The following is a 27245-nucleotide window of genomic DNA, read 5'->3' on the forward strand; positions in this document are numbered from 1 at the left end:
CAGGCATAGCAAGGTCAAGTGAACAAACCCCCCCCCCAATTCAGGGAGGGTGGGCGGGTGATTTGGTGCAAGCAGCCAAGAGGACGCCCAAAGTTGGGCGTCCAATATTTAAAACCTCTGACCCCTCCTTCAAAATTGGCAACAAGCAATTCTCCCCAGCGACCCAATTAACCAGTGGCGTAGCGTGGGGGTGCAGGGGGGGGGCGGCCGCACCGGGTGCGACATCTGGGAGTTAGGGTTAGGGGGCGCAAATCCACGGGTTAGGGGGCGCAAATTACTTGCCTTGCCCCGGGTGCTGACAACCCACGCTACGCCACTGCAATTAACCAATTCACTGCCTGGGTCAGTCCGCAAATCCGCCCAGCAACACTGGGGGGCTTGTATCCCCAACCGCAAGACGTGCTCTCTGCTAGGGAGAACATGTTTTGTCATTCAAACTCGGTCCACTGTGGTTTGCATTCTGCTGAATCTGTATGATCATGACCCACTATAGCAATTTGCAAAAATAATGTTATTCTGTTTGAGTCTATAGAGGATGGCACAATCACCTGTTACATATTATTATATCCCTTTCTTTATTTTCTTTGCTATTTACCGTGCTGCCGCTGCTATCGAGTGCCCCGTCATCAAGTAGCTATCTGCCCCCAGGGCAGTTTTTAAGCCTTATTTACTTGGGGAGGGAAATGAAAAGAAAAAACTTGAAATCGTTGTGTGAATGACGCAGATCAAGGCAGCCCCGTGGGGGGGGGGAAACATTGCAACACAGCAACAGATCCTTCTTGCACAGCTTTCAATGGACACATGTAGATGAAAGGTTGCCATGGGCAATTGCTGCAAGAGGACTGCAGCATTTTAAAAACAGACCTATATTTTGGATTATGTTGTGTGTGTGAGTCTGGGGCAGGATGATGCTCATGAATGACGATGATGGTGGGAAGGACATGAAACACATGGTTCAGATTACATCTGCCCCCAGCCCCCAAAACCCACAATGAAATGATGCAGAGGTTTGGTTAACTGGACTGGCTGAATTTTTCCACAGTATTTTTCAATGAGGAAACCAACATAGTTTTTGTTATGAGACTCTGACTCTGAGAATGCATTTATAAAAAGCACAGTGACTTCACCTTTCCCCCCTCTATTGAAAACTTTCAATAATATATATATATATATATATATTAAAAAATCTAGCTCCCCCAAAAATTCAAGAACCTTTTTCTCCCCCCGCCAAAGTCAGTAATTGAAATATATGCAGAAGAAGAAAAAAAGTATGCTTTTTACGGGCTGATTACAGCAACACATTCAATACTGTGTGGATTTATTTAGTTTTATATGGTGTATTGGAATAATTGTCTGCTGCAATCTATTGTTTCATGACAGGGGGCAGAGAACAGAGACCTGCTGTTCAAAAACCGAGACCCCCGCTCTTAGAGGGGGCAGTGCTCCTTTGGGGCATAAGATTACCTCCTGTCTGACTATATCAAATGGGTCTGCTCTTGTTGCCTCCATCTTTTCCGTGGGAGCACCCCAGTTGAATATAAACCTTCCTTCTAAGTTGGTTAGCATATTCACTTCATTGATAACTCCTTATATGGCCTAACATTCTGTTCCTGCATTGGCCAGTCTGATGTGTATAAGCCACAGGGACATGAGCAGTGCTATTTTTCTAGAAAAAGAGGTGCCAGAACTCACCACGAACTCACCCTTGTTCTCTTATACAGTGGTACCTCCAGTTATGAATGGGATCCATTCCGGAGGCCCGGCCGTATCCCGAAATCTTCGTAACCAGAGGGACCCTTCTGCGCACAGGAGTGGTGCAATTGAGTGCTTCTGCGTTCGCAACCTGAAAGTTACTTTGCCCAAAGGTAATGCACCCCAAGGGTTCAATGTAATGGCAATGGCGCTCACTTGAGAGGTGCCAGAACTGAGTTCCGGCTGGACAGGAGCACAACATTCTCCCAGTCAGTGCTGCCTCTGAGACGGGAGGTGGTATAAAGCTAACTTAACTGGAATCTGTTCATAGGCTTTCCCTCCATTCAATTCTCTAATCCACTTTAAAAACCAGTGCTTTTTCCCCCCTTAAAAAAATGTTTAAGGGTATTCTCATCTTGACTTATGAAAATCACCATTTTATAGTTCAAATCAGGGAAAATAAATACAGTAAATACAACGAAACAGACGGATCACCATGCTAGATTCCAACTCCTACTTCACACATTAAACGCTCGCTTCCATCTAAGATTCAGGAAACACCGTGACAAGAAATGAGGCCGCCATCAAGGGAACTGACGATTCACCGTGCTAGAAAAGAAACTAAAAAAATATATTATTTTTTAGTTTCTTCTCCTGTTAGATTCACAAAATGTTTAGGGGTACCGTCCCAATTTGGAGTCCTCGCTACGTCTTGTGAGAGTGAATCCCATCATTCAGGAGTGGGGAATTGGTTTCAGCTGGATCCAGACTTTACCCAACCGTGTGGGCAATTTTGAAAGGCGGATGGGCTGCCTGCCTGCCATCGCTATGGCATTAGGTGAAACCTTCTCATTTGCCAGGCAGGGTTTGCAGGGGCCAGCAATCAGCTGATTGGTGGTCCTTGCCAACACCACTTCCTGCCCCTGGGTGGGCCGTTTAGAATCAAACTACTGTACAAAGATAGATAAGCATCACTTCCATTACTAAGCCCACTTCACTCACTTTGTCTCTGGCCCCACCGACCACAGCAAATAATAATAATAATAATAATAATAATAATAATAATAATAATAATAATATTTATATCCCGCCCTCCCCAGCCGAAGCTGGGCTCAGAGTGGCTAACAACAGTAAAAAATAACACCGTTTACATAAAATCATAATCAATTAATTGAAATACATTCTAAAATCAACTCATTCTAAAATCAATTCAAAATCAAATTAATGACAACCATTGGGCTAGAGTTCTGTGAGGATTGCCAAAGGAAGGGGTCAGACTGTTCCTTGGCCAAAGGCCTGGTGGAACAGCTCTGTCTTGCAGGCCCTGCGGAAAGATGTCAAGTCCGGCAGGGCCCTAGTCTCTTGTGACAGAGTGTTCCACCAGATCGGGGCCACAGCCGAAAAAGCCCCGGCTCTGGAAGGATGTCCATGAGGGTCTGTGGCCCTTTGGTTCCCCACTCTTACTTTATCAGATGTTTTCAGCCCTACACAGGTGAGACAGGAATGATCTAGGGCTGCTGCATCCTTAGGAAAATGCTGTGATGCTGGAAAATGCTGGAAATGCCATGCGCACCAACGGTAATTTTCACAGGGGGCCCTCAAACCATAGCTGTCAACTTACAGATTTGAAAATAAGGGACCAGCAGCCTTGAAAATAAGGGACCAGCAGCCAAAATAAGGGATTTTAGTCAACCAGCTGAAATACAAAGTTAAAAGGGACCAGATAATTTGGGAGAGCAGCGCCGGTTTTTAGCCCTTCGTTTCCAGAGGTTGCTGCTCAAGACACCAGCTGATGAAACGCTGCAATTAAATAACTACAAGCAGCAACCACTTTTCGCGCAAAACGAAGTCCAAGCTACGAAGATGCTGCTGCAGTTCTGTATCTTTTCTCTCGTGCTCCATCTGCAGCTCTCAATTCCATCAGGCGGGGCGGGGGGGGGGGAATAGCACCCGAAGTAAACCCGCAGATCAGAGCATCTATGCTAGTCTACCACTACAAATCTGTGGGAGAAGCGCTTGCGATCCTTCCCTTGTAGCCCTTGGAACACCTGCCCACGCCTCCTCCTCCTCCTCTTCCTCCTCTTCCTCCTCTCTCTGAATTGCTTTCTCTGTGGTTGCCCTCACTCTCCTCTCAGCTCCTCATCAATTCATAGGCCATGCCAGGCTGCCCATCTCATCTGGGTCCTTCGGCGGCACAGCCGCAGTACGGCCAAGCAGGAGCGGGACCAGCGGTGACGGGCAGAGGGGAGGTCCCAGGCAGAGACGCTCAGTTCGGCGGCCGAGAGGAGGATGGCGGCGGAAGGGTCCGAGGCTCTCGCCAGTCCCGGCGGGGGTGAGAGGAGGCTGGAGGGGGGCAGGCTGGGCAGCCAAGCAACACAGTTGGAGCCTCCCTCCCTAGCCGGCAGGGAGGGAGGGAGAGGAGCTGCTTCCTTTGAAACCCGGGAGATTTAAGGGACAACCATCAATAAGGGAGAGCCTTCAATAAGGGACAGTCAAGCTTAGTATCAGCCCCCTGGTGTTATCCACATACAACACAAGGATAACCTGCCTCCTAGAGTGCAAAAACCTCAGGATATACCCACAGAGGGAGAGTAAATAAGCTTTGCTTCAATACCTGAAGCAAAAAGCTCCAACCAAAGATGTTCTGTGCTAGCAACCATAGAAGAAGAATGCATAAAGTCTGTTGAAAAAGTATAATTTGCTCTTGGAGTGGCATACAAAAGATGAACAGCTTAAATCTGTAATGATACAATGGGCAAAAGACTTGGGAAATAATATAGAAATGGCAGATTGAGAGAGGCTATGGAAAACAGTACCGGAATTCACAGCATGTTGTCCACTGAAAGAAAATTATATGAAAATGATGTGTAGGTGGTATCTGACACCTGACAAGTTAGCAAAAATGTACAGAACAAGTTCAAATATTTGCTGGAAATGTAAAGAAAATGAAGGTACATTTTAACATAAAGTAACTAAAGTAAAGTAAACTAAAGTACCGGTAACTAACAATTTCTGAGACATGGTGTCAGGGTTTCAGGGACAGAGAGCGAGGGGGAGGGGTCCCAGGGTGACGAGGAAGAGGACGACGACGACCCAAGGTTGTCAGTGAGTCCGTCAAGTGAATCCGAGGATTCCCAAAAGGGAGCCCCCCTGGTCAGGCCAAGGGGCAGTAGAGAGGGAAGCAGTCAGAAGCAGGGGAACAAAGAGGGAATCCCCAGTGGGGGTTGGAGATCGGGACCGGCCTCTCCGTCGGAACGGAGTGAAGGGGGTGGAGTGGCCAGTGTGTCAGAAAGAGCAGAACAGGAAACAGAGAGGGGAAGGAGTTCGGAGCAGAACGTCCTGCCGGAAGGGGAGGAGTGTAGTACCGAGAGTAGCGTAACGGTCGAAAGGAAGGTCAGAAGCAACGTACGCGCGCCAAGTTCAAATGTGGAGGCGCGCGGAAATGAGGAGAGCCCTGAGGAGGAGCCTGGTCCCAAAGCACGAAGGAGGGGGGAGCAGGCGTCAGAAGACTCCGCCTCGGGGGAGTCCCGGAGGGAGGGAGCACAGGGGGGCAGGAAGACCCTGCGGAAAAGGAAGGAGAGGAAAAGGTGGAGCAGTACAAGCCTCTTAAGCTGGTGCAGAGGCGGGACTGACTCAGAGGGGACTTCAAACATCTAAGGGTAACAGATGCTGAGCCACGGAGCTTGGATGTAACGACAACAATGTTCTTCAATAAAACCTTTTGTATATAACTTGGACTGGATTTTGGTCTCTTGTGAGCTGGGACCTCGGGTGGCTCTGACAGTAAGTCCCCTCCCAAAGAACGCAAAATTTTTTTTTTTGCAAAGCTCACAAACGGTGACAGCCATGAGTGCAGAGGATCAGCTGACAGCACTGCGAACTACAGTTTCCGAACTCACCGCTGCAGTCCTTGCGTCTCAGAAGAAGCATGACGAAATGGAGAAGCGCTGCCAGGACCTGCAAACAAGGTGGGAGCGTGCAAACAGGGAAGGGTTCCCAGGGTCCAGATCAGAGGGCATTGGACTTGGAAGGCGGGGGGGCAGCCTAGTCACCCACTTCGATGGAAACCTGAAGCACTACCCCAGTTTCAGAGCAGACGTTTTGTATGCATTACACTTGCTTCGTCATGACTTTAAAGATGAGGAGGAGAAAGTGGGGTTTATTGTTTCTCACTTGCATGGGCCGGCCAGAGACTGGTTGCGCAATTTGTGGCGTGAAGATGGCCCTGCCCGCCGCGATTCTGATGAATTCATTAAAGCGATGGATGCCTGCTTCCAGTCAACCGTAGATTTGGATCTTGCACGCAGGGAGATATTTGGACTGCGGCAAGGCAAAGCCACTGTGCGTCAGTACCATTCCAGATTTTTTGCTTTACTGACTGCGTTACGCTGGGAGAAAGACTGCACACCTGTGAGGGATTTGTTCTGGGAGGGTCTCAGCGGTCCCATAAAGGACGAACTTGCCAGGGGAGACAGACCTCAGACCCTGGAGCAGGTGGTGCAGAGGGCTCTGGCGATTGGGATACGTCACGAGGGACGTCCTTGGCACAATGAGGAAGAACATCAGGTGCGTCCACCAGCGAGGACATCTTCTTTCATCCCCAGGGAGTTCAGTCAGTCACATCCCTCGCCGCTGGGGAGGCAGGGGGAGGAGCCGATGGAACTTGGTGGTGCTAAGGCTCAAGCAACAGCCAGAGCCCCAGTTTCCGGGGCAGTAAAGGCGAAGCCTCCTAGAGGGACCAGGAAGTGTTACATCTGCGACAGTGCACTGCACATGGCGAAAGAGTGCCCCCAGAGGCTCCAGAAACACACTGCAGCTTTAGCTACGGTAGCTGCAGAAGTGATCCAGGAAGAGGAACCTCAGGGAAACGACAATGCCTGGCTGCAAGCAGAATTGCTGGGGCTCAGCCAGGCGAATCTGTAGAACAGTCCCCAGCGTCTTTGCAACCCACAGACCCTTTACCACCCAAGCCAGCGGTGCAGCTCACTGCAACACTTCAGTTGCCAAATGGGACCACCCTAGAAGTGCCCCTCACGATCGATTCGGGGAGCAATGCCGATTTCGTGGGGATGCAATTCGTCAAGCAGCATCGCATAGCGCTTCTGCCCGCCACAACGCCTCTGAACGTAGTCACAGTGGATGGCAGGAAATTGCTAGGAGGGCAAGTTGTGCAACAGACACCTCCCATGGTGATGCGGATAGGAGATCACCGAGAAGTCATTAGCTTCAATGTCACCCAACTGTCTGACACGCCTATAGTATTAGGCATGAGTTGGCTGGAGAAACACAGTCCTGCTGTAGCGTGGTACCAACGCCAGATCACCTTTTGCTCATCGTACTGTGCTCAAAATTGCATCCAGTCCTGCCAGGAGGAGGGGGCTGAGCACCAGCTGCGACTTGGCATGGTGCAGGCAGTACCTAGCAAGTACGAAGGGTTCCTGGAGGTTTTCTGCGAGAAGGAAGCTGACCAGTTGCCGCCCCACAGACCTTATGATTGTGCCATCGACCTGGTGCCGGGGGCGCAGTTGCCAACTGCAAAACTGTATTCCATGTCTGAGGACGAGATGCAAGAGCTCAGGGAGTTCATAGAGCACAATTTGAAGCGTGGATTCATCCGGGAATCGAAAGCAGTGGGGGGCAGTCCTGTGTTCTTTGTAAAGAAGAAAGACACGCCCCAAAAAAGACTCATTGTGGATTACAGGTTCATAAACAGTATGACCAAGCCCAAGGCCTTCCCCATGCCCAAGATAGATGATCTCCTAGCAACCGTGAGGAAGGGGAAGATCTTCACCAAATTGGATCTGCGTGGAGCGTATAACCTCATACGCATCTGGGAGGGCGATGAGTGGAAAACGGCCATGTTCACGCCTCTGGGCACGTATGAATACAGAGTTATGCCGTTTGGTCTCCAAAATGGATCTCACGTATTCCAAGCCTTTATGCATCACGTGCTAGCGGGACTCCTCTACAAGAAATGTGTGTGTTTCCTCGACGACATCCTGATCTTTTCGGAGACGGAAGAGGCCCACGAGAGGGACGTAAAGGAAGTCCTGCAAAGACTACGGGAGAACAGGCTCTACGCCAAGTTAGAGAAGTGCCAGTTTGATGTGACGGAGGTGGATTTCCTGGGCTACAAGCTGTCCGACAAGGGGCTGGCCATGGACAGCGTCAAGGTCCGCGCGGTGTTGGACTGGAAGAGCCCACGCAATCGGAAGGAAGTCCAGAGATTCGTCGGCTTCGCCAACTTCTACCGCAAATTCATCAGAGGTTTTGCAAAGGAGACAGCAGCGATCACGGACACTCTGAGTTCCAAGAAGAAGAGGTTCGTGTGGACGGAACAGGCGGAGCGCTCTTTTCGGAAGCTTAAAAGCCTTTTCGCCTCCGAGGAGCAACTGCTGCACGTGAATCCAGGCAGGCCCATGCGAGTGGAGACCGACGCGTCAGACAGGGCGGTTGGAGCTGTACTCCTGCAAGAAGATCCACATGGAAACTGGAGACCCGGTGCCTTTTACTCCCGAAAGCTCAGCAAGGCGGAGCAAAACTACACCATATGGGACAGGGAGCTGTTAGCCATTCACGCAGCTTTCAAAGCGTGGCGACACTTCCTCATAGGAGCCAAGCACACAGTACAGGTCCGCACGGATCACAAGAACCTAGAGTATTGGCGCACGGCGAAGCTCCAAAGCCAGAGACACATGCGCTGGGCGGAATTCTTCGCGGATTTCAACTTTCGGATAGAGTACATCCCAGGAGATTCCAACGTTATAGCCGATGCGCTATCCAGGAAACCGCAATATCTCGATGAAGCGGCGCCAGTAGCAGCCAAGCACATTTTCGCACCGCAGGCGTGGTCGTGCGCTGCCATCGCAGTAGATCTGGACGCGGTGCGACGCGCGTTGCAAGTGGATCAGTTCGCACAGTCCAAAATGGAGGAGTTGCGCAGAGGTGTGCAGAGTGGAGAAGAGTTCCAACTGCGCGACGGACTGCTAACTCGCAAAGGTGCCCTCTACGTGCCAAGCGACGAGCTTCGCGCAAAGGTTCTGCAGCAGTTGCACGACGCCCCCAGTGCTGGCCACTTCGGTAAGGAGAAGACAATAGAACTGGTGGCAAGGGACTTTTGGTGGCCCCGGATGCGCGGAGAGGTAGCGGATTACGTCGCCAGGTGTGACACTTGTCAGAGGTTCAAGCCAGTACACCAGAAGCCAGCGGGGCTGTTGGAACCGCTGGAAACGCCACAGCAACCGTGGGAGAGGGTAGCCCTGGACTTCGTTACTGACCTGCCCAGCTCCAGAGGGAAGACAGCAGTACTGGTGGTTGTGGACCTGTTCACCAAGATGGCGCACTTCATTCCGTGCGCAAAGGTGGCGACGGCAGAGCAGACTGCCAAACTCTTCATTGATCACGTGTTCAAGGTGCATGGGCTGCCGCAGTCCATCCTGTCCGACAGGGGGCGCCAGTTTGTTTCCAATTTTTGGCAGAAGCTTTTAGGTATCCTGAACGTCAAGATCAACCTTACGTCGGCGAGACACCCACAGACCAACGGCCAAGCTGAGAGGGTCAACGCGATCATGCAGCAGTACCTGAGATGTTACGCCAATCAGCGACCCGCAGCTTGGGTGGACTACCTGCCGATGGCAGAGTTTGCCTATAACAACACGAAGCACGCGTCCACGGGGGTGACGCCGTTCTTCGCGAACAACGGTCGGCATCCCAGAACCTTCCCGGGGTTCGGGGCACCGAGAGAGGGGGTGCCGCAAGAAGCCGACCAGTTTGCAGCGGAGCTGCAGGAGGTGCACGAAGAGTTGCGGAGACATTTGGAGCTGGCCAAGCAAGCATATAAGGTGCAGGCAGACAAAAACAGGAGAGCGGGGGAGGAGATCCAGGTGGGGGACTGGGTGTGGTTAGCGGCCCAAGCGATGCCAGCCAAGTCGTTGGCCAAGAAGAAGCTAGGGCACAGGCAGTTAGGGCCGTACCAGGTGGAGGCTAAGATCAACCCTGTAGCCTTTCGACTAGCCCTCCCCGAAGGTTCCAGAGTGCATCCGGTATTTCACAGATCGGTGCTCACCCCCTACAAGGCACCGCACAGGTTTCAGGAGTCTGAAACAGTCCCGCAATTACACACTAAGTCACAGGAGAGGGAGAGGGCGCCTAGGGCCGAACCACTCAACGAGGTCACAGAAATCCTGGACTCGAGATGGGGGAAAGAGGGGGTAGAATACTTTCTAGCCACAGAGGGCACTCCAGCCAGTGCCAACGGTTGGGTGCCGGGCTACGCTTTAGACGAACCTCTTCTAAAAGACGAGTTCCATGCCCTTTTCCCGCATAGACCCATGCCAGCCGAGTACTTTGATGACTGGCTCTTTACGCCCACACTCTCAGACAGTACTTTCCGGGGTTTTTCTTCAGCCGAGGAGAGAACGCCAGAATCTAGCCCGCCCAGGGGATCGTGCTCAGGGGTGGACACAGAACCCTCTTATTGGTGGGACGAGCAACCAGAGGAGGACTGGCGCAGGAAATGGCTGACGGGACCTTGGCCGGCAGCACCAGACGAGGTACCAATGGAAGAGGGAGAAGAGAACGCTTTGGGTCAAGAACCCGAATTCGAACACTCATACACCGAACTGCAAGCAGAGGATATGGAGGTACACAACCTGTATCCTGCATCCACCTCCGAAGAGCTGCAGCTCCTACAACCTGCACCCGATGGGCGGGAGGGGGGAAGGGGGGGCTTCGAGGGGGGGATGGATGTCAGGGTTTCAGGGACAGAGAGCGAGGGGGAGGGGTCCCAGGGTGACGAGGAAGAGGACGACGACGACCCGAGGTTGTCAGTGAGTCCGTCAAGTGAATCCAAGGATTCCCAAAAGGGAGCCCCCCTGGTCAGGCCAAGGGGCAGTAGAGAGGGAAGCAGTCAGAAGCAGGGGAACGAAGAGGGAATCCCCAGTGGGGGTTGGAGATCGGGACCGGCCTCTCCGTCGGAACGGAGTGAAGGGGGTGGAGTGGCCAGTGTGTCAGAAAGAGCAGAACAGGAAGCAGAGAGGGGAAGGAGTTCGGAGCAGAACGTCCTGCCGGAAGGGGAGGAGTGTAGTACCGAGAGTAGCGTAACGGTCGAAAGGAAGGTCAGAAGCAACGTACGCGCGCCAAGTTCAAATGTGGAGGCGCGCGGAAATGAGGAGAGCCCTGAGGAGGAGCCTGATCCCAAAGCACGAAGGAGGGGGGAGCAGGCGTCAGAAGACTCCGCCTCGGGGGAGTCCCGGAGGGAGGGAGCACAGGGGGGCAGGAAGACCCTGCGGAAAAGGAAGGAGAGGAAAAGGTGGAGCAGTACAAGCCTCTTAAGCTGGTGCAGGGGCGGGACTGACTCAGAGGGGACTTCAAACATCTAAGGGTAACAGATGCTGAGCCACGGAGCTTGGATGTAACGACAACAATGTTCTTCAATAAAACCTTTTGTATATAACTTGGACTGGATTTTGGTCTCTTGTGAGCTGGGACCTCGGGTGGCTCTGACAGATGGTATATAATGAAATGAAAAAAATGTTTAAAATAACTTTTGTTTTTTACTAGGAATTATAGGTACTGAGATACCAAGGGACCATAAAAGATTGTTTATGTATGCAACAACAGCTGCACGGATGCTACTAGCCCAGAGATGGAAGGAATAAACTACCCCAACCAGAGAAGAATGGCAAACCAAGTTGATGGACTATGCTGAAATGGCAAAATTAACTGGGAAGCTCAGAAATCAAGAAGACAAGAACTTGAATAAAGAACGGGGAAAGTTTACAATTTGTTTACGGGACCACTGTAAGCAGGTTAAAACGTTAGCAGGATTTTAACCACACTTGTAAAGTAATGAAAAGTATGGATAATTTAGAAGGATTAAAAATTTGGATAAATATTCATAAGGTAAAGGTAAAGGGACCCCTGACCATTAGGTCCAGTCATGGCTGACTCTGGGGTTGCGGCGCTCATCTCGCTTTACTGGCTGAGGGGGCCGGCATACAGCTTCCGGGTCATGTGGCCAGCATGACTAAACCACTTCTGGCGAACCAGAGCAGCGCACGGAAACGCCGTTAACCTTCCCGCCGGAGCGGTACCTATTTATCTGCTTGCACTTTGACGTGCTTTCAAACTGCTAGGTTGGCAGGAGCAGGGACCGAGCAACGGGAGCTCACCCCGTTGCGGGGATTTGAACCGCCGACCTTCTGATCGGCAAGTCCTAGGCTCTGTGGTTTAACCCACAGCACCACCTGTGTCCCAAATATTGATATGCAGTTGTAAATAATACTGTTGGACCCATGGAAGGGATGGGGGGAAGTCAGGAGATACAGAGTAATCTCGATATTTGGATAGGGAATTGTTTTCTTGTTCTATGTTTATACTTTTTAAAACCAAATAAAAAAATTGTATTGAAGTGCTATACGTTCAGCCTCCTTGGACTTCAGCTCCTCCCTCTCCTCTGCTTTCCTTCAATCTCCAAAGACATAGATGGGTGGAAAGAAGCTTGGCTTAATGAGATGACATTATTAGCAATTAATGGGTGTAACAGGCAACCTGTTTAAACCAATGGGAGGAGTTACATGGGTTTTTAATGAACGTAAGTTATAGTAAACGTTTGTATATAATTTATTTATTTTTCTGTTACAAGTTTATTTGAAACATGACAACTGTGACACTTTTTCCAGAGGGGCGTCCTAGTGGCACCTTGTCAAATAAGGATGTCTTCTCCAGATAAGGTAAAGTAAAGGGACCCCTGACCATTAGGTCCAGTCGTGACCGACTCTGGGGTTGCGGCGCTCATCTCGCTCTATAGGGCAAGGGAGCTGGCATTGGTCCGCAGACAGCTTGACTAAACCACTTCTGGCGAACCAGAGCAGCGCACGGAAACGCCATTAACCTTCCCGCCGGAGCGGTACCTATTTATCTACTTGCACTTTGATGTGCTTTCAAACTGCTAGGTTGGCAGGAGCAGGGACCGAGCAACGGGAGCTCACCCCATCGCGGGGATTTGAACCGCCGAACTTCTGATTGGCAAGTCCTAGGCTCTGTGGTTTAACCCACAGCGCCACCCGCATCCCATGCTTCTCCAGATAGTGTACAGCAATTAAAATGTACACAGTGTATAACTGCTTTCCTAAAGCATATTTGTAGTGACAATATTTTCCCTAGGCACCTTTGGTTTTCTTCTTCCAGCTGAGACGTGCGCATATGGGTGAATTAGAGGGGAGTGCTTTCAGTCAATACTTCAAAAAGCCATCTGTCAAACAATAAAACTTACAAAAATGTGCTTCTCATCTAAAACTCTTCCACCAGAAAGGTTTTGTCTTGGAAGCAGTTTGTCCTTAGCTTCGGGGCATGAAACCAAGAACAAAGACATGAACAGTCTTCAGAAACCTTGAACTGATGGCAATAACGTAAGGTTCTCTAAAATCTTGTTTTATCTGTTCGGCACCACAATTTTAATAGGGTTTCTTTTTTTATTAATTCTCATGAAACAGTGAAAACGTTTCAAACAAGGACAAGATGCATTCGGCTCATCTAGTCTAAAGGTTGCAATCAGCCTTGGACCAAAGGGACCTAACGTCTGGCATAAATAGCAGCAAGCACTCTGGTTTCTTCCTTTTCTGTGGCAGAACTGCTCAGCTGCGAGAACAAGGAAGGGCTCTCAACTTTCCAGGGCTTCACAGGAAACACCACCCAGTAAGTGTGAAATATTTGTATGTATTACTAATGTACATTCCTGCTATCTTAGCTGCTGTTTTTAATTCGGTCGAATTCTTAAAGTAAAGAAGTTTTTAAAATAATGTTAAAAGTTATTGTTTTAAACAATCATAGTTTGGTGTTTTATTATCTAATACCTTGTAAAATGTGCCCTAATTTCTGCATTATGGGACCTAGCAGCTAGATTATGCCTTAAATCTGCATGTACTAACTCCAACCCACAGTTTTATGTGCCATGAAGCAGTTTTTAAACTCAATTTTCAAGGGAAGTATGTCTCTGGGCAAAATGACATGCAACTTAATATTTTAAAACATATATACCATACGCACCGAAACAATTGCTAACATAATTGGGCCAAGATGTGATTCCAATAAGACTGAAAAAGCAAAACTGTAAACGGATCTTGAAAAAACATGTCACCAGAAACATGTTTCATTTTCCAATCGGAAACATTTGTTTGGGGTACTGTTACAACTTCAACTTATTTGAAAGTCTTATGATTCTTAAATGCAGCAGAGTTTTTGGCAGTTGACTTCCTGCATGCTCAGAGTCTAACTGTATCAAGCTTTCATTTATTTAACCCACAGAGACGAACGTGGAGGGTTTTCCGCACGGGCGAGGAAATGGAAAACTTGACGGCTGTCTCCAGCTCCTATAGAATCATCATAGCATTGCTCTTCACTGTTCTGAGCTTTGTTAATTGTTTGCCTCTTGAGGAAGACTCTGTCTGCACAGCAGAAGAACTTGCAAGGTACACCATTGTTTTCACAGGAAAGTGGAGTCAAGCATCGTTCCCTAAGCAGTACCCTCTGTATAGGCCTCCAGCACAATGGTCGTCACTTCTGGGTAAGTCAAGCTCGTGCAGTTACTAAAGGCAAGCTAACTCTCTAAAAACCGTACCATCTTTTCTTTTCTTTTCTTTTTTTTTTGTAATCAAGTTACGTCTAAGTTCCTATGACTGAGAGACCCAAACATGCACTCTCAGCAAGCTCCGTGTTATACAATGTGGGGCTGGTTTCTCCGGCTAGCTTCTGTTTCCAATTTTGCTGCAGCTAAAGTAAACAGCATACCTTACTTCTTTAAACATAGCTTGTTCCACTTCAGAAAGCGAGGAGAAGGAACAGCATACAGCATATTATTAAGCAAATCTAAACCAGACTCCTGCCTGCTGCAATGTCTTCCCTTCCACAGGAGCTGCCCATAACTCTGACTATAACATGTGGAAAATGAACGAGTTTGCCAGCAACGGGATGCGTGACTTTGCCGAAAGAGGTGAACCCTGGGCATTAATGAAGGAAATAGAAGCAGCTGGGGAAAAAATCCAAAGCATTCACGGAATATTCTCCGCTCCTGCCATTGCCACTGGCACGGGGCAAACGGCCGCAGACCTGGAGGTCCACCCTCGACACCCGCTGGTAAGTAGGGGAGATGCTCATTGGCCTATTTTTGGGTAAAAAGATAAATTTAAAAATAGAGCCATCACCTGATTAAAGAAATGGAAGTCGGTTACTTAAAACGAGTGTGTTATTCAATCAGTTGCTTTCCACCCAAAATTGCATGCAATTAAAACAATGGTTTTCAATAACCGGGCATCCTTCAATTTTAGATGTGTACGTCACAGCAAGCACCTTTCTGGAGAGGCATGTCGTTGTGTGGCTGTCCGCAGGGGGAATGCCTCTTTTAAGATGGTTCCTGCCACCTTCATATGTTTTTTTTAAAATATAAGTAGTTATGAAATATACTCGGGGTCGAGTGTGGATTTCATGCTCTTTATTCAGCTCATAGTGGGGAGGAGGAAAATGAAAGTTCCCCCAAACTGCTTTATATACATTATTTACACAATGGGCTGCACGTGATTGGCTAATTCCAGAATTCTCCTGTAGGCCAATCAGGCTGTGGATTCACTTCCATCTGGAGCTGGATTGGGTGGCTCCTGCAGAGCAATCATACTGCTGCATTGTTCTAGGACCAATCAGACTGCTGCATTTTGGATCCTATTGTTCTAGGACCAATCAGACTGCTGCATTTTGGATCCTATTAATTGGGGTGTCAACAGGCCCATGCAGAGCTTGTGTGATGCCCTGGGCGAGAGTCTTGTTAGAATAAAGTTATAAACTCAAACAAACAAACAAGCAAACAAAAAAAAAACAGCCTGCTTGGTTACATAAGAGCAAGGTAGCTCAGATAAACCAATTTGTTGCACCAGTCATGTGGCTCCGACAGCCCAGGACATGCGCCACTGTGGTAGCGGGAGCGCCTAATCAGATCCTAATCTGCTAGTATGCAGTAACACAGGTCCAGATTTTACTATCAAAGTCTAGCAGCGCATTAAGTCCCCAGCCAGCTGGGAGGTACGGGTCCAGTGGAAGATTTAGGAAAGTGCAACAAAATTGGTCATGCTGGGCATAGAGCCTTGGGGTGGCGTTGTGGTCTAAACCACTGAGCCTCTTGGGACTGCCGATCGGAAGGTTGGCGGTTCGAATCCCCATGACGGGGTGAGCTCCTGTTGCTCTGTTCTAGCTCCTGCCAACCTAGCAGTCTGAAAGCACACCAGTGCAAGTAGATAAATAGGTACCGCTGCGGCGGGCATTTCCATGCGCTCTGGTTTCTATCACTGTGTCCCGTTGCGCCAGAAGCGGGTTAGTCCTGCTGGCCACATAACCCAGAATGCTGTCTGTGGACAAATGCCGGCTCCCTCGGCCTGAAAGCCAGATGAGTGCCACAACCCCATAGTCGCATTTGCCTGGATTTAACTGTCCGGGGGTCCTTTACCTTCACCTTTTTTTACCTTGGGGGTGCCGCAACTCTGACAGGGTGCTCTTGGCATGACAGCCTAAGTTTGGCAGGTCGCTGGCAGGGCCCCCCAACCAACTTAGCCCTCCAAGGCCTATCACAAGTGTATCCAGCTGCCCCCCTCCCCCTGCATAGGCCTGAGGGTCAATTGAGCCATCTAACTGATTTGTCAATCAAAGGTTGCAGCTCTTGGAAGCATGGGTGAAACTGCGTGAGCAGATGCCACCTTCCTCTTTTCACCCACTGCAGATTTTGAGGGTGGAGCAGAGACTGCCAGGAGGAGGAGAGGAAGGAAATGTCCCATCGCATTAGAAGTCTGCTCTACTCTTGCACAAATAGATTTGTACACAGCCCAATATGCGCATGACTGAAATTTGAAGAAGAGTCTCTTATATAAGCACCGCAGAGTTTAATATATTTTGCTCAAGAGGGCCGCCAAGTATGATGTGGGAAAGGGCCGTATTGTGAGATAATAAATAATAATAAATAAAGTAGATTATTTCTAAAACAGGATTACGACAGACCCTCCAAGTGTCCCTGTTTTCCAGTGACAGTCCTGGATTTACAGAAGGCATCCTGGGTTCTGATTTGATCCCAGAATGTCCCGCTTTCCCTTAGTACATCCCTATTTTCATCAGAGAAATGTTGGAGGGTATGGAGTTATGCGACTCCTGAGCCAAGGAGATACAACCTTTAGAAGCCTGTATCGGGATTTTTTAAAATGTTTAATGGGTGGCATATAAATAATCAACTTTTTATGATTATTGAATAAAACATCCCTATTTCCATTGGAGAAATTTTGGAGGATATGTTATGATATTACTGTTACACTGGTTTATTTACATGTGAAGTTGTGCTGCAATAATCTAAGGAGGCTTAATCTAACGTGCTTAATTCGGGTTCTGAAGTAAGCCTTTTCTTTTTTTTTTTAATTGCTAGGTGTCCATTGCGGTGCGAATTGTGCCCAGCCCTGACTGGTTCGTGGGCATTGACAGTTTAAATCTGTGTGAAAAAGACCACTGGAAACAGAAAATATCTTTGGATCTTTTCCCGTATGATGCTGGCACTGACAGCGGCTTCACGTTTTCCTCCCCCAATTTTGCCACTATCCCACAGGATCCTGTCACAGAGGTAAGTTTCTAAGCCGTGCCTTGACTGGTCAAACACACAATTCCATTCAACATTAGTGTGATCATTATTTTATATCACAGCCATAATTGTGATGGTAGCATAGGGACACGGGTGGGGCTGTGGGTTAAACCACAGAGCCTAGGACTTGCCGATCAGAAGGTCGGCGGTTTGAATCCCCGTGAAGGGGTGACCTCCCGTTGCTTGGTCCCTGCTCCTGCCCACCTAGCAGTTTGAAAGCATGTCAAAGTACAAGTAGATAAATAGGTACCACTCCGGCGGGAAGGTAAACAGCATTTCCGTGTGCTGCTCTGGTTCGCCTGAAGCGGCTTAGTCATGCTGGCCACATGACCCGAAAGGACATGATGTGCCATAACTTTATTATTCCACATTTCAGCTGAACCATGCTCTGCTGTATTGTTTTGTAGTGGGGACGTTCCGTCAAAGAAGTGTGAAGCGACCCAATCAAAATTATTGTTTAATTGATTAATCTACATTAATCAATTCTACTTACTCAATTAATTCAACTTAGTTACGTAATAATGAATTCTAGTGAAAAGAAAGCTAATATGGAAATTAAATTTGCTGGCATTATTTGACTGTTGGCTTATATTTTGAAAAATTATTTATATAGAAACCTTAATGTTTAATGATACAGGGACTCTGCTTTTCATCCATTTATTTTTCTATAAGACCTTGATGGTGTAATCAGGGGTGTCTCCCCGCCCCCCCCCCCCCGCCTTCCCAGTTCCACCTTTTCCATTATAGATGCATCGTAATAAAATTTTAAAATCCCCAAAACACACAAGAGCAGATTTGACTTAAGCCAGGGAGGTTGGGATCATGCCTGTTTCCTCTGTCCCTCAGTCTCTACGTTGTCTATATTTTGGGCAGTTTCTGCATGTGTTGTAGAGGGAAGTGTGGGGCAGATGGCGCTCATCAACAGGGGAAGGTAACTCATTTGGGAGAGGGAAAACTCTAGTTCTAAACCTCCGCTGCCTTAAGAGATATCTTTGGGATGTTGTCATGTGGGCGGTCCAGGATCTCCATACACACTGCTCAGGAAGTGACCTGGCAGGTCACTTTGGCGCACTAATCCAGCAAACACAATGCGGGAGGGAGCAGTTATGAGTTACTGCTGGTCTCTGCAGGCACAGCAAGTGCTGTGAATCTCAGTGGTTCGACTTCACCCCCACAGGCGCACTCCATTGTCTCTCGAGACAGACGGATGCCAACGACAACAAGAGACGTTCATTGGACATCTGTATAGAGGTCAAATCACATAAGCCTCTTTCACAAGAGCACTACCTCCTGATTTTAAGAGTTAGCAATTGAGGGCATCAAGCGATGCACACAACTCTTTGTATGTAGGCTCCCAGTCAAATGTGATGTCATAAAGTATGGGGTTTTTTAAGTTACAGATAGGTAGCCGTGTTGGTCTGCCATAGTCAAAACAAAAAAAATTCCTTCCAGTAGCACCGTAAAGACCAACTAAGTTAGTTCTTGGTATGAGCTTTCGTGTGCATGCACACTTCTTCAGATATCTGAGTTAGCAATTGAGGGCATCAAGCGATGCACACAACTCTGTGTATTTGGGTTCCCAGTCAAATGTGATGTCATAAAGTATGGGGTTTTTTTGTGACTCCAAAGCAAGTTGATCACTATCCTAACTCTCAAACCCAGTGCATATTCTGCAGTTGACACCTTGTCTGCTGACAGCTAAGTTGCAGCAGTTCTTACTCCTTGCCAAGATCCCAAATCTGGTGTTTCAGACCACACTGGTCTTTGTTTTTACAAACCTATGGATTATAGCCGCCCTTCTAAACCCCTTTGCAGTTATCTGAATCCTTTTGCATCTTGCTGTCTAAAACTGCCTAGTATCTCTTTGGAGAGCATGCTATGCTGCTTACGATCAATAATCCCTCTTCCTGTCCCTACCAAATTCTACCCCTCTTTTGACATTTCTCTAATGCTGTTTTTAAAAGAGCATTCCAGAGGCAAGAGCTTTTTTGCCGCAACAAATAGGTGCAATTAATTTTTTTTCTTTCTACATGGTGCTCCTGCCATGCACAGAGGTCTGCACTGTTACCAAAAAAGGAGCAATGCAGCAGCGAGTATTTTATATAATTGACTTTTTATTTCTATCCTTTGTATATCGTAACTTTGTTTTATTGCTATGGCTGATGGCTGACGCAAATAAAGATTCATTCATTCATTCATTCATTCATTCTTTGGGGCACAAGCCTGGGCAGTGCGCATGGAGGTTGTTAAGTTGTGGGTGAACATATCAGACGACAAAGCGATTCTTCAAACAACTCTTGTTTATTCACAGGCCAGAACAGAACTGAACTGAAGGGTTCAGTCAGCCTGCGTATATAGAGTTCCAGTACAACGTAACTGTAACAATTTTCTAAAACTATCCAATCACTGAATGTCACTTTCGATCCCTTATTTGCATAACTATCTACAGTATCCCCCTGCTGGCCCAGGGTGAGAACTTCAGTACATAACAGAGGTTTTGGGCTCCCCAGACCACAAGACTGGCATATATCTGGCCAGAGCCAGTGCACTCTCCTAGTCTATACTGAGAGCTATACTAATAGTTCTCTGACTGCTTGTATTTATGCAGCCAAAACGTGCCATCTATTCACCAGCAGATTTGATGGAACCCCAAGATTTGTAAAAGATCAAAAAGAAACCTTTAGGGAAAAATGAGAACTGAGCGTGTTCAATGGGTGCAGATCTATGATGGATGGTGATGGGACAGAAAATGGAAGTGGTGGAACCCTGCACAGGAGCAACCCACACTGCAACATTTTGCTGCAGATTCCCTTTGTAAATTGGTATCTTTTGTATATGTGTTTCAATTCACAGATCACTTCTTCCTCTCCAAGTCACCCAGCAAACTCGTTTTATTACCCCAAGCTTAAAAAATTGCCACCTATCGCTCGAGTAACCATGATAAAAGTGAAAAGAGGCAAACTAGGATTTCCTCCTCCTCAGCCCAATGTGACTGCAATCAGGAATGAAATTGATGATTCTGTTTCAGGTAAGTGTTTAACACTTTGATAACGTGGACTGTTTTGCTATAAGTATGTATGTAATGTGAAAAAAATGAATGCACAGGGAGATCATATGGAGAAATGGCAAAAATAGATTTATATAGATAATCCTTGTGGGATAATTAATAAAAGCATTGGCTGGATCCCTAGATCCAAAGTGCAAGGCTAAACATAAAGGTAAAGGGACCCCTGACCATTAGGTCCAGTCATGGCCGACTCTGGGGTTGTGGCACTCATCTTGCTTTACTGGCCAAGGGAGCCGGCGTACAGCTCCTGGGTCATGTGGCCAGCATGACTAAGCCACTTCTGGCGAACCAGAGCAGCACACGGAAACGCCGTTTAGCTTCCCGCTGGAGCGGTACCTATTTATCTACTTGGCATGCTTTCGAACTGTTAGGTTGGCAGGAGCAGAGACCGAGCAACGGGAGCTCACTTCATTGTGGGGATTAGAACCGCCAACCTTCTGATAGGCAAGTCCTAGGCTCTGTGGTTTAACCACAGCACCACCCACGTCCCTTAAGGCTAAACATACTCTCCAGCAAAAAAAGAGCCCCCAACAGACTTTAAAAACACAGAATCATGCAGCAAAGTTAAGCAATGGAATAATAGACCTTTTAAATATTCTGTTCTAGCTGCTTATTATGCTTCCCCTTTCTATCCCTCTCACAATGAACAGACCATACCATTAATAAGTTTGAATGCTTTACTTACAAACACTGAAGGTCAGAAGGTCAGATTCACGTGTTATTCCATGCAGTGGCAGGTAGGCAGAAATCTTGGGATACAAAATATAGTGAAATAGCTCTAAGTACATGGTCTGAGCTTGTAGTGAGCTATCTTGGTGAGTTCACATGGTGAAAAAAGAACAAAGAAAGGAGGGGACTTAACTTCCTTCCAGGAGAGGGATGTTACCCAGCTGAGCCTAGGAATGCAATTTTGTGGCCTTAACCCCTTCATGCATTAACCAGCCCTCAGCTTGCTAGTTATGCTTGACTACAGTTTCCCACACAATTTCCCTTCTGCAAGTGGTAGTGAAGTTTACTTCCAAAGGAGTACAGTGGTACCTTGGGTCTCAAACTTAATCTGGAAGTCCGTTCCAAAACCAAAGCGTTCCAAAACCAAGGCACGCTTTCTCAAAGATAATGCAAAACGAATTAATCCAGGCTTTTAAAAACAACCCCTAAAACAGTAATTTAACATGAATTTTACTATCTTAACAAAACCATTGATCCATAAAATGGAAGCACTAATCAATGTACTGTACTATAAAATAAATAAGACTGTATTGTAGATGATAAAAAATAAAAATATTTTTTTTTCTTACCTGCACTGATAGTCAATGTTTGAATGGGGGGCGTTTATCCACTTCCGCAGTCACACAGTCAATCTATCAGAATCTGCATAGCTGTCAACTTTTCCCTTTTCTTGCGAGGAATCCTATTTGGAAAAAGGAAATTTCCCTTAAAAAAAAGGAAAACGTTGACAGCTATGGTAGCTGAACTGGGTTCCACAGTCACAAAAAACAAATTAACCAAAAAAGCCTCAAAAACCAAAATGCAAAATAAATAGCAATAACAAAAGCGCCAAACTTAATCCGTTTCAGAAGTCCGTTTGACTTCTGAAATGTTCAGAAACCAAGGTTCTGATTGGTGCAGGTGTTCCAGAAACAATAGCCAACAACTGCATCGGATGTTCGGCTTCCGAAAAATGTTCGAAAACTGGAACACTTCCAGGTTTCTGGCGTTTGAGTACCCAGGCGTTTGAGAACCAAGGCATTTGAGAACCAAGGTACCACTGTACTGGCTAGAGTGGAATTTCATCAGGCAGGTCACATGAAGTGCTTTATGCTGATGCCACACATCTGCTGGCAGATTGCTGCCACTGCCCGCTGGACATTCATATGACCAGCCACAACAAAGCTGATTTTAAAAAGCTGCAGGTTGTGCAATGGTACCACAGGCATGTGGAAGGATGGCTTTTCTGCAACCAGCCCTCACCGAGTGTGTTAAATTATTTGACTAGATGAAAGAGTGACCATTAGTGCCTCTGCTTTACTTTGGTTAAAAACTGTGCAGACTACTGCTTCATTCATACCTTAGGGCAGAGGTCCTCTCACAAACACCCCTGGTCCATCTGAGAAGTTTCTTTTACCTTCAGCTAGTAAGTGTTTGGGGATGTATAAACCACAGAGCTTAGGGCTTGCCGATCAGAAGGTCGGCGGTTCGAATCTGCGCGAAAGGATGAGCTCCCATTGCTCAGATCCTGCTCCTGCCAACCTAGCAGTTCAAAAGCATGTCAAAGTAGATAAATAGGTACCACTCTGCAATAAATAGTGGTAGATAAATAGGTACCACTGTTGGATAAATAAATAAATAGATAAATAGGTACCACTGTTGCTCGGTCCCAGCTCCTGCCAACCTAGCAGTTCAAAAGCACGTCAAAGTGCAAGTAGATAAATAGGTACCACTCCAGCGGGAAGCTAAACGGTGTTTCCGTGCGCTGCTCTGGTTTCGCCAGAAGCGGCTTAGGCATGCTGGCCACATGTGCTGGAAGCTGTATGCTGGCTCCCGTGGCCAGTAAAGCGAGATGAGCGCCACAAGCCGAGAGTCGTCCGGAGCTGGACCTAACGGTCAGGGGTCCCTTTACTTTTTAGTAAGTGTTTAGTTAAGGTGCTTACAAATTCACCCACATGTTAAACAGCATGGAAATTGTAATCACCACCAAGGAAGTAAGCATATTTTGCAACACGTCATGTACGCTTTCCCTTGGACTTTCAGCCCCAGTGCTGCTTATGTTCAGTCAGAGTTAGCCAAAACTGGCATCATAATTTATCATTCCCATGCATTATGGTGCTTGAGTGAACTTTCAAGGGCCTTAACTCTTTCCTTACACCAATGGTTGTTTGAGCCTAGGATTTCCATGCCTAGGAATTTCCTAAAAGGAAATTCAAGGCAATCATTTATGCATATTATACCTTTAGAAAGTGAAAGCATTTAGCACACATTCTCTTAGGAATCTTCATAGTTTGCCAAGTAGTTCATAACAGCAACAGCAACAGCAACAGCAACAGCAACAGCAACAGCAACAGCAAAACAGCAACAGCAACAACAATTTATTATTTATACCCTGTCCATCTGGCTGGGTTTCCCCAGCCACTCTGGGAGGCTCCCAACAGAATATTAAAAATGCAATAAAACATCAAAGCTTAAAAACTTCCCTCAACAGATGCCTTCAGATGTCTTCTAAAAGTCAGATAGTTGTTAATTTCATTGACATCTGATAGGAGGGCATTCCACAGGGCGGGCGCCACTATCGAGAAGGCCCTCTGCCTGGTTCCCCGTAAGCTCACTTCTCGCAGTAAGGGAACTGCCAGAAGGCCCTCGAAGCTGGACCTCAGTGTGTGGGCTGAACGATAGGGGTGGAGACGCTCCTTCGGGTATACTAGGCTGAGTGTTATATGGTCTCGGCGGCCACTCCCAGTCACCAGTCTAGCTGCCGCATTCTGGATTAGTTGTAGTTTCTGAGTCACCTTCAAAGGTAGCCCCACGTAGAGCGCATTGCAGTAGTCCAAGTGGGAAATAACCAGAGCATGCACCACTCTGGCGAGGCAGTCCACGGGCAGGTAGGGTCTCAGCCGGTGGTCCAGATGGAGCTGGTAGACAGCTGCCTTAGACACAGTATTGACCTGCGCCTCCATGGACAGCTGTGAGTCCAAAATGACTCTCAGGCTGCGTACCTGATCCTTCAGAGGCACAGTTACCCCATTCAGCACCAGGGAATCCCCCACACCTGCCCACCCCCTGTCCCCCAAAACAGTACTTCTGTCTTGTCAGGATTCAACCTCAAAAAAACTTTCTGAGCCTACAATGTATTCCATTGTTGCTTAACTTTGAGAGTGAAGGAGAAGCTAAGATAGGAAGCCTGATGCAAACCTTGGACTATAGACCACTGCTATCAGAAACAGTGAACTGAGAGATCAAAAGAGATGTTAGAACAGATCACTAGAGCAGGGGTAGGCAATCTAAGGCCCGGGTGCCGGATCTGGCCCAATGACCTTCTAAATCCGGCCCATGGACGGTCCGGGAATCAGCATGTTTTTACATGAGTAGAATGTGTCCTTTTATTTAAAATGCATCTCTGGGTTATTTGTGGGGCATAGGAATTCGTTCATTCCCCCCCCCCAATATAGTCCAGCCCGCCATATGGTCTGAGGGATGGTGGACCGGCCCATGGCTGAAAAAGGTTGCTGACCTCTAGGCTAGAGGAAAGAAGCCAAACTCAGCAAATTCTCTCTCTCTCTCTCTCTCTCTCTCTCTCTCTCTCTCTCTCTCTCTCTCTCTTTCTCCCCATAGACAGACTATTTCATATATATATTGTGACATTATGTTAGGGAAAATAGGGGAAAACACTATGGAAAACACTTGTTGCGAATTCTGACTGGAAAGACTATTTCATATATGTGGAAATTTCAGTTAGTTTAATACAAGTCACCAGATCTTGAACAATGCTGGCACTCAGAGTGTGCTGGTGCTTACTTTTAAAGGCCTGCAAGACTTGGGGGCCAGGGATATCCCCACGTATTGTCAGAGACCTATGGCTTAAACCTGGCTTGTTTGAAATTAACCACAGTTTGCCAACACAGTGTGATAGGAATTTTATGGTCTTAGATATATGGTAATGTTCATAAGTGTACCAACCAAGCACGGACATAGATCAGCACAGGAAGACCAACCTGGAACCATTTTGATTCCTAAACTGAGCAAATGTTTTCTCTGCAAGGTCAAAGTGGGAAACCTCCCCATTGTCTCTTTCCTCACAAATCCTGTCTTAAGGGCACATTTAAGATATGAACAGGGTGTGAGCCTGTGACATGGCCCAGGAACTAAGTATTTATCATTACAAAAGATTGGCAATCCAATCAAGTAACCTGCCAGACAGGAGATAAACAAGGACAGGAGAAAAACAACATTCAAATTTCTGTTTTAAGACCGCCTTTTCTGTGATGTAGATATGATGTATCTGGGGGGGTGGTCTTGATCTACAGGGTGGCAATTTCAAAAGTCTTTATAAGGCCTTGCACTCCATTGTTCTGGGTCCTCCTCCTCTCCTGCGTGTGAGGGGAGCACCCTGTTGCAACAGATCAATAAAGATCAAGCTTATTAGCTGCTTTGCTTCTCAGTATTCTCTGGTTGGCCTCTGTTATTCTCTCCTACCAACAGGGAACCTATGTAAGGACTCTATATGGGCTCTTGGATACCCCATAAGGGAAAAGGGCAATTTTTGTTTACAACAACATCATACCATAGCTGAGGGAAAGCAGGAAGCTTCCATCACCTTCTCCTGGCCTCGAGGGACAAGGATGGGGGCAGGATGCTTGATATTGTTCATGTAAACTTGGCTACTGGATCTGAAGCAGACGCCTATTGCTTTATCAATTTCCTGTATATTGCAGAAACTCCCCTGGATTGTGAGACATCGCTGTGGTCTTCTTGGGGCCTCTGTAGAGGCACGTGTGGACATTTAGGAACTAAAAGACGAACTCGGTATATACGTCTACAGCCGGCCAATAATGGAATACCCTGCCCAGAGCTGAATGAAGAAAAAGAATGCGACCCGGATAACTGCGTGTGAGGGGGACAATAATTTAGATAATTTAAATATAGGATACACTTGGTTAACACCACCTATTCCGGTTAATATTCCTTATTTTTCAGAATAGTTGTAATATTTTGTTGAAATGTTTTTGCTAAACTTGAGTTGCTAGATCAGTGTTTCCCAACCTTTTTTGGGCAAAGGCACACTTGTTTCATGAAAAAAATCTCGAGGCACACCACCATTAGAAAATGGTGTGCCTATATTGACTATATATAAAGTAACTCTCTTTAATAGGAATCAAATAAACACAAATAAAGTATTTTATAATTACTTTATTATGAAATAGTAAGTAAACAGAAATATGAAAAATTATAAAATACTTTATTCAGTGAACCTGTGAGGGCCCGCCCTTTGCGGCAGCCGATTGGCTGCCGCCGTGGGCAGTGAATATTAATGATGTATCATTTTTGTGCTTCATGCTGTGGCCACAGACATGTGATCTGATGGTGAATTTGGGGTGACCCAATGCAAAAATCCTGAGAATCCCTGTGGATCCATGTTTTGTAACCACGTTTTTGCACCATTGCAGCCCCAGGCAACAGTGGGTGTGTGATTTTGGGGGGGCAGGCTGTAGCCATGGACATGCTATGTGATCTGATGGTGAATTTGGGGTGACCCAATGCAAAGATCCTGAGGATCCATGTGGATCCATGTTTTGTAACCACATTTTTGCACCACTGCAGCCCCAGGCAACAGTGGGTGCGTGATTTTTGGAGGGCAGGCTGTAGCCATGGACATGCTATGTGATCTGTTGGTGAATTTGGGGTGACCCAATGCAAAGATCCTGAGGATCCATGTGGATCCATGCTTTTAAACCACATTTTAAGTGGGGAGGGAAGGAAAAACACAGAACGGACAAGGAGCACGAGAGGGGTGTGCAGAGAAGCAGCTGGCTAAGAATGCAGGAGAGGGGTATAACGGGGAGGGAGGAAAGGAAGGCAAAAGTTTTCCCTCACCTACTCACCCAAGCCAGCCAGCTCGCACGCTCTCTCTCTCCCTCCTGCCTGCTTGCCTGGAGGGGAGGGGCTTTCCCTGCTCTTTGTTCCGTTTGAGCAAGCACAGCAAGGAAACAGAGGCGGGTGGGCAGTAAGACCCTGAGGCAAGTGCGGCTTGTGCTTGCTCAGCAGCTTCTTCACGGTGCTCCGCGGAACGGTGTTCTTCATCCCGCCGGCGGCGGCTCCCTCTCTTTCCTCTCA

The 27245-nt window shown here is 47.4% G+C and overlaps 1 protein-coding gene across 2 annotated transcripts; it reads left to right on the plus strand.

The window, feature by feature from the left end:
- The first annotated feature begins 13061 nt into the window (after positions 1 to 13061).
- SPON2 (spondin 2) lies at positions 13062 to 26154 on the plus strand. Of its 2 annotated transcripts, XM_083738506.1 has the most exons (6): positions 13062 to 13389; positions 13999 to 14257; positions 14603 to 14826; positions 17144 to 17335; positions 20207 to 20381; positions 25847 to 26154. In XM_083738506.1, exons 2-6 carry the CDS (start codon positions 14035 to 14037, stop codon positions 26023 to 26025), a joined length of 993 nt encoding a protein of 330 aa, XP_083594632.1. In that variant the 5' UTR covers positions 13062 to 13389; positions 13999 to 14034; the 3' UTR covers positions 26026 to 26154. The 2 variants fall into 2 exon arrangements, with proteins under 2 accessions (XP_083594632.1, XP_083594633.1); XM_083738507.1 differs by lacking the exon at positions 13062 to 13389 and having other exon boundaries at positions 13981 to 14257.
- The last annotated feature ends 1091 nt before the right edge of the window (positions 26155 to 27245 follow it).

The sequence above is a fragment of the Podarcis gaigeae genome (assembly GCF_964106915.1).
Source record: "Podarcis gaigeae genome assembly, chromosome: 5".
In the NCBI taxonomy this organism is placed as follows: domain Eukaryota; kingdom Metazoa; phylum Chordata; class Lepidosauria; order Squamata; family Lacertidae; genus Podarcis; species Podarcis gaigeae.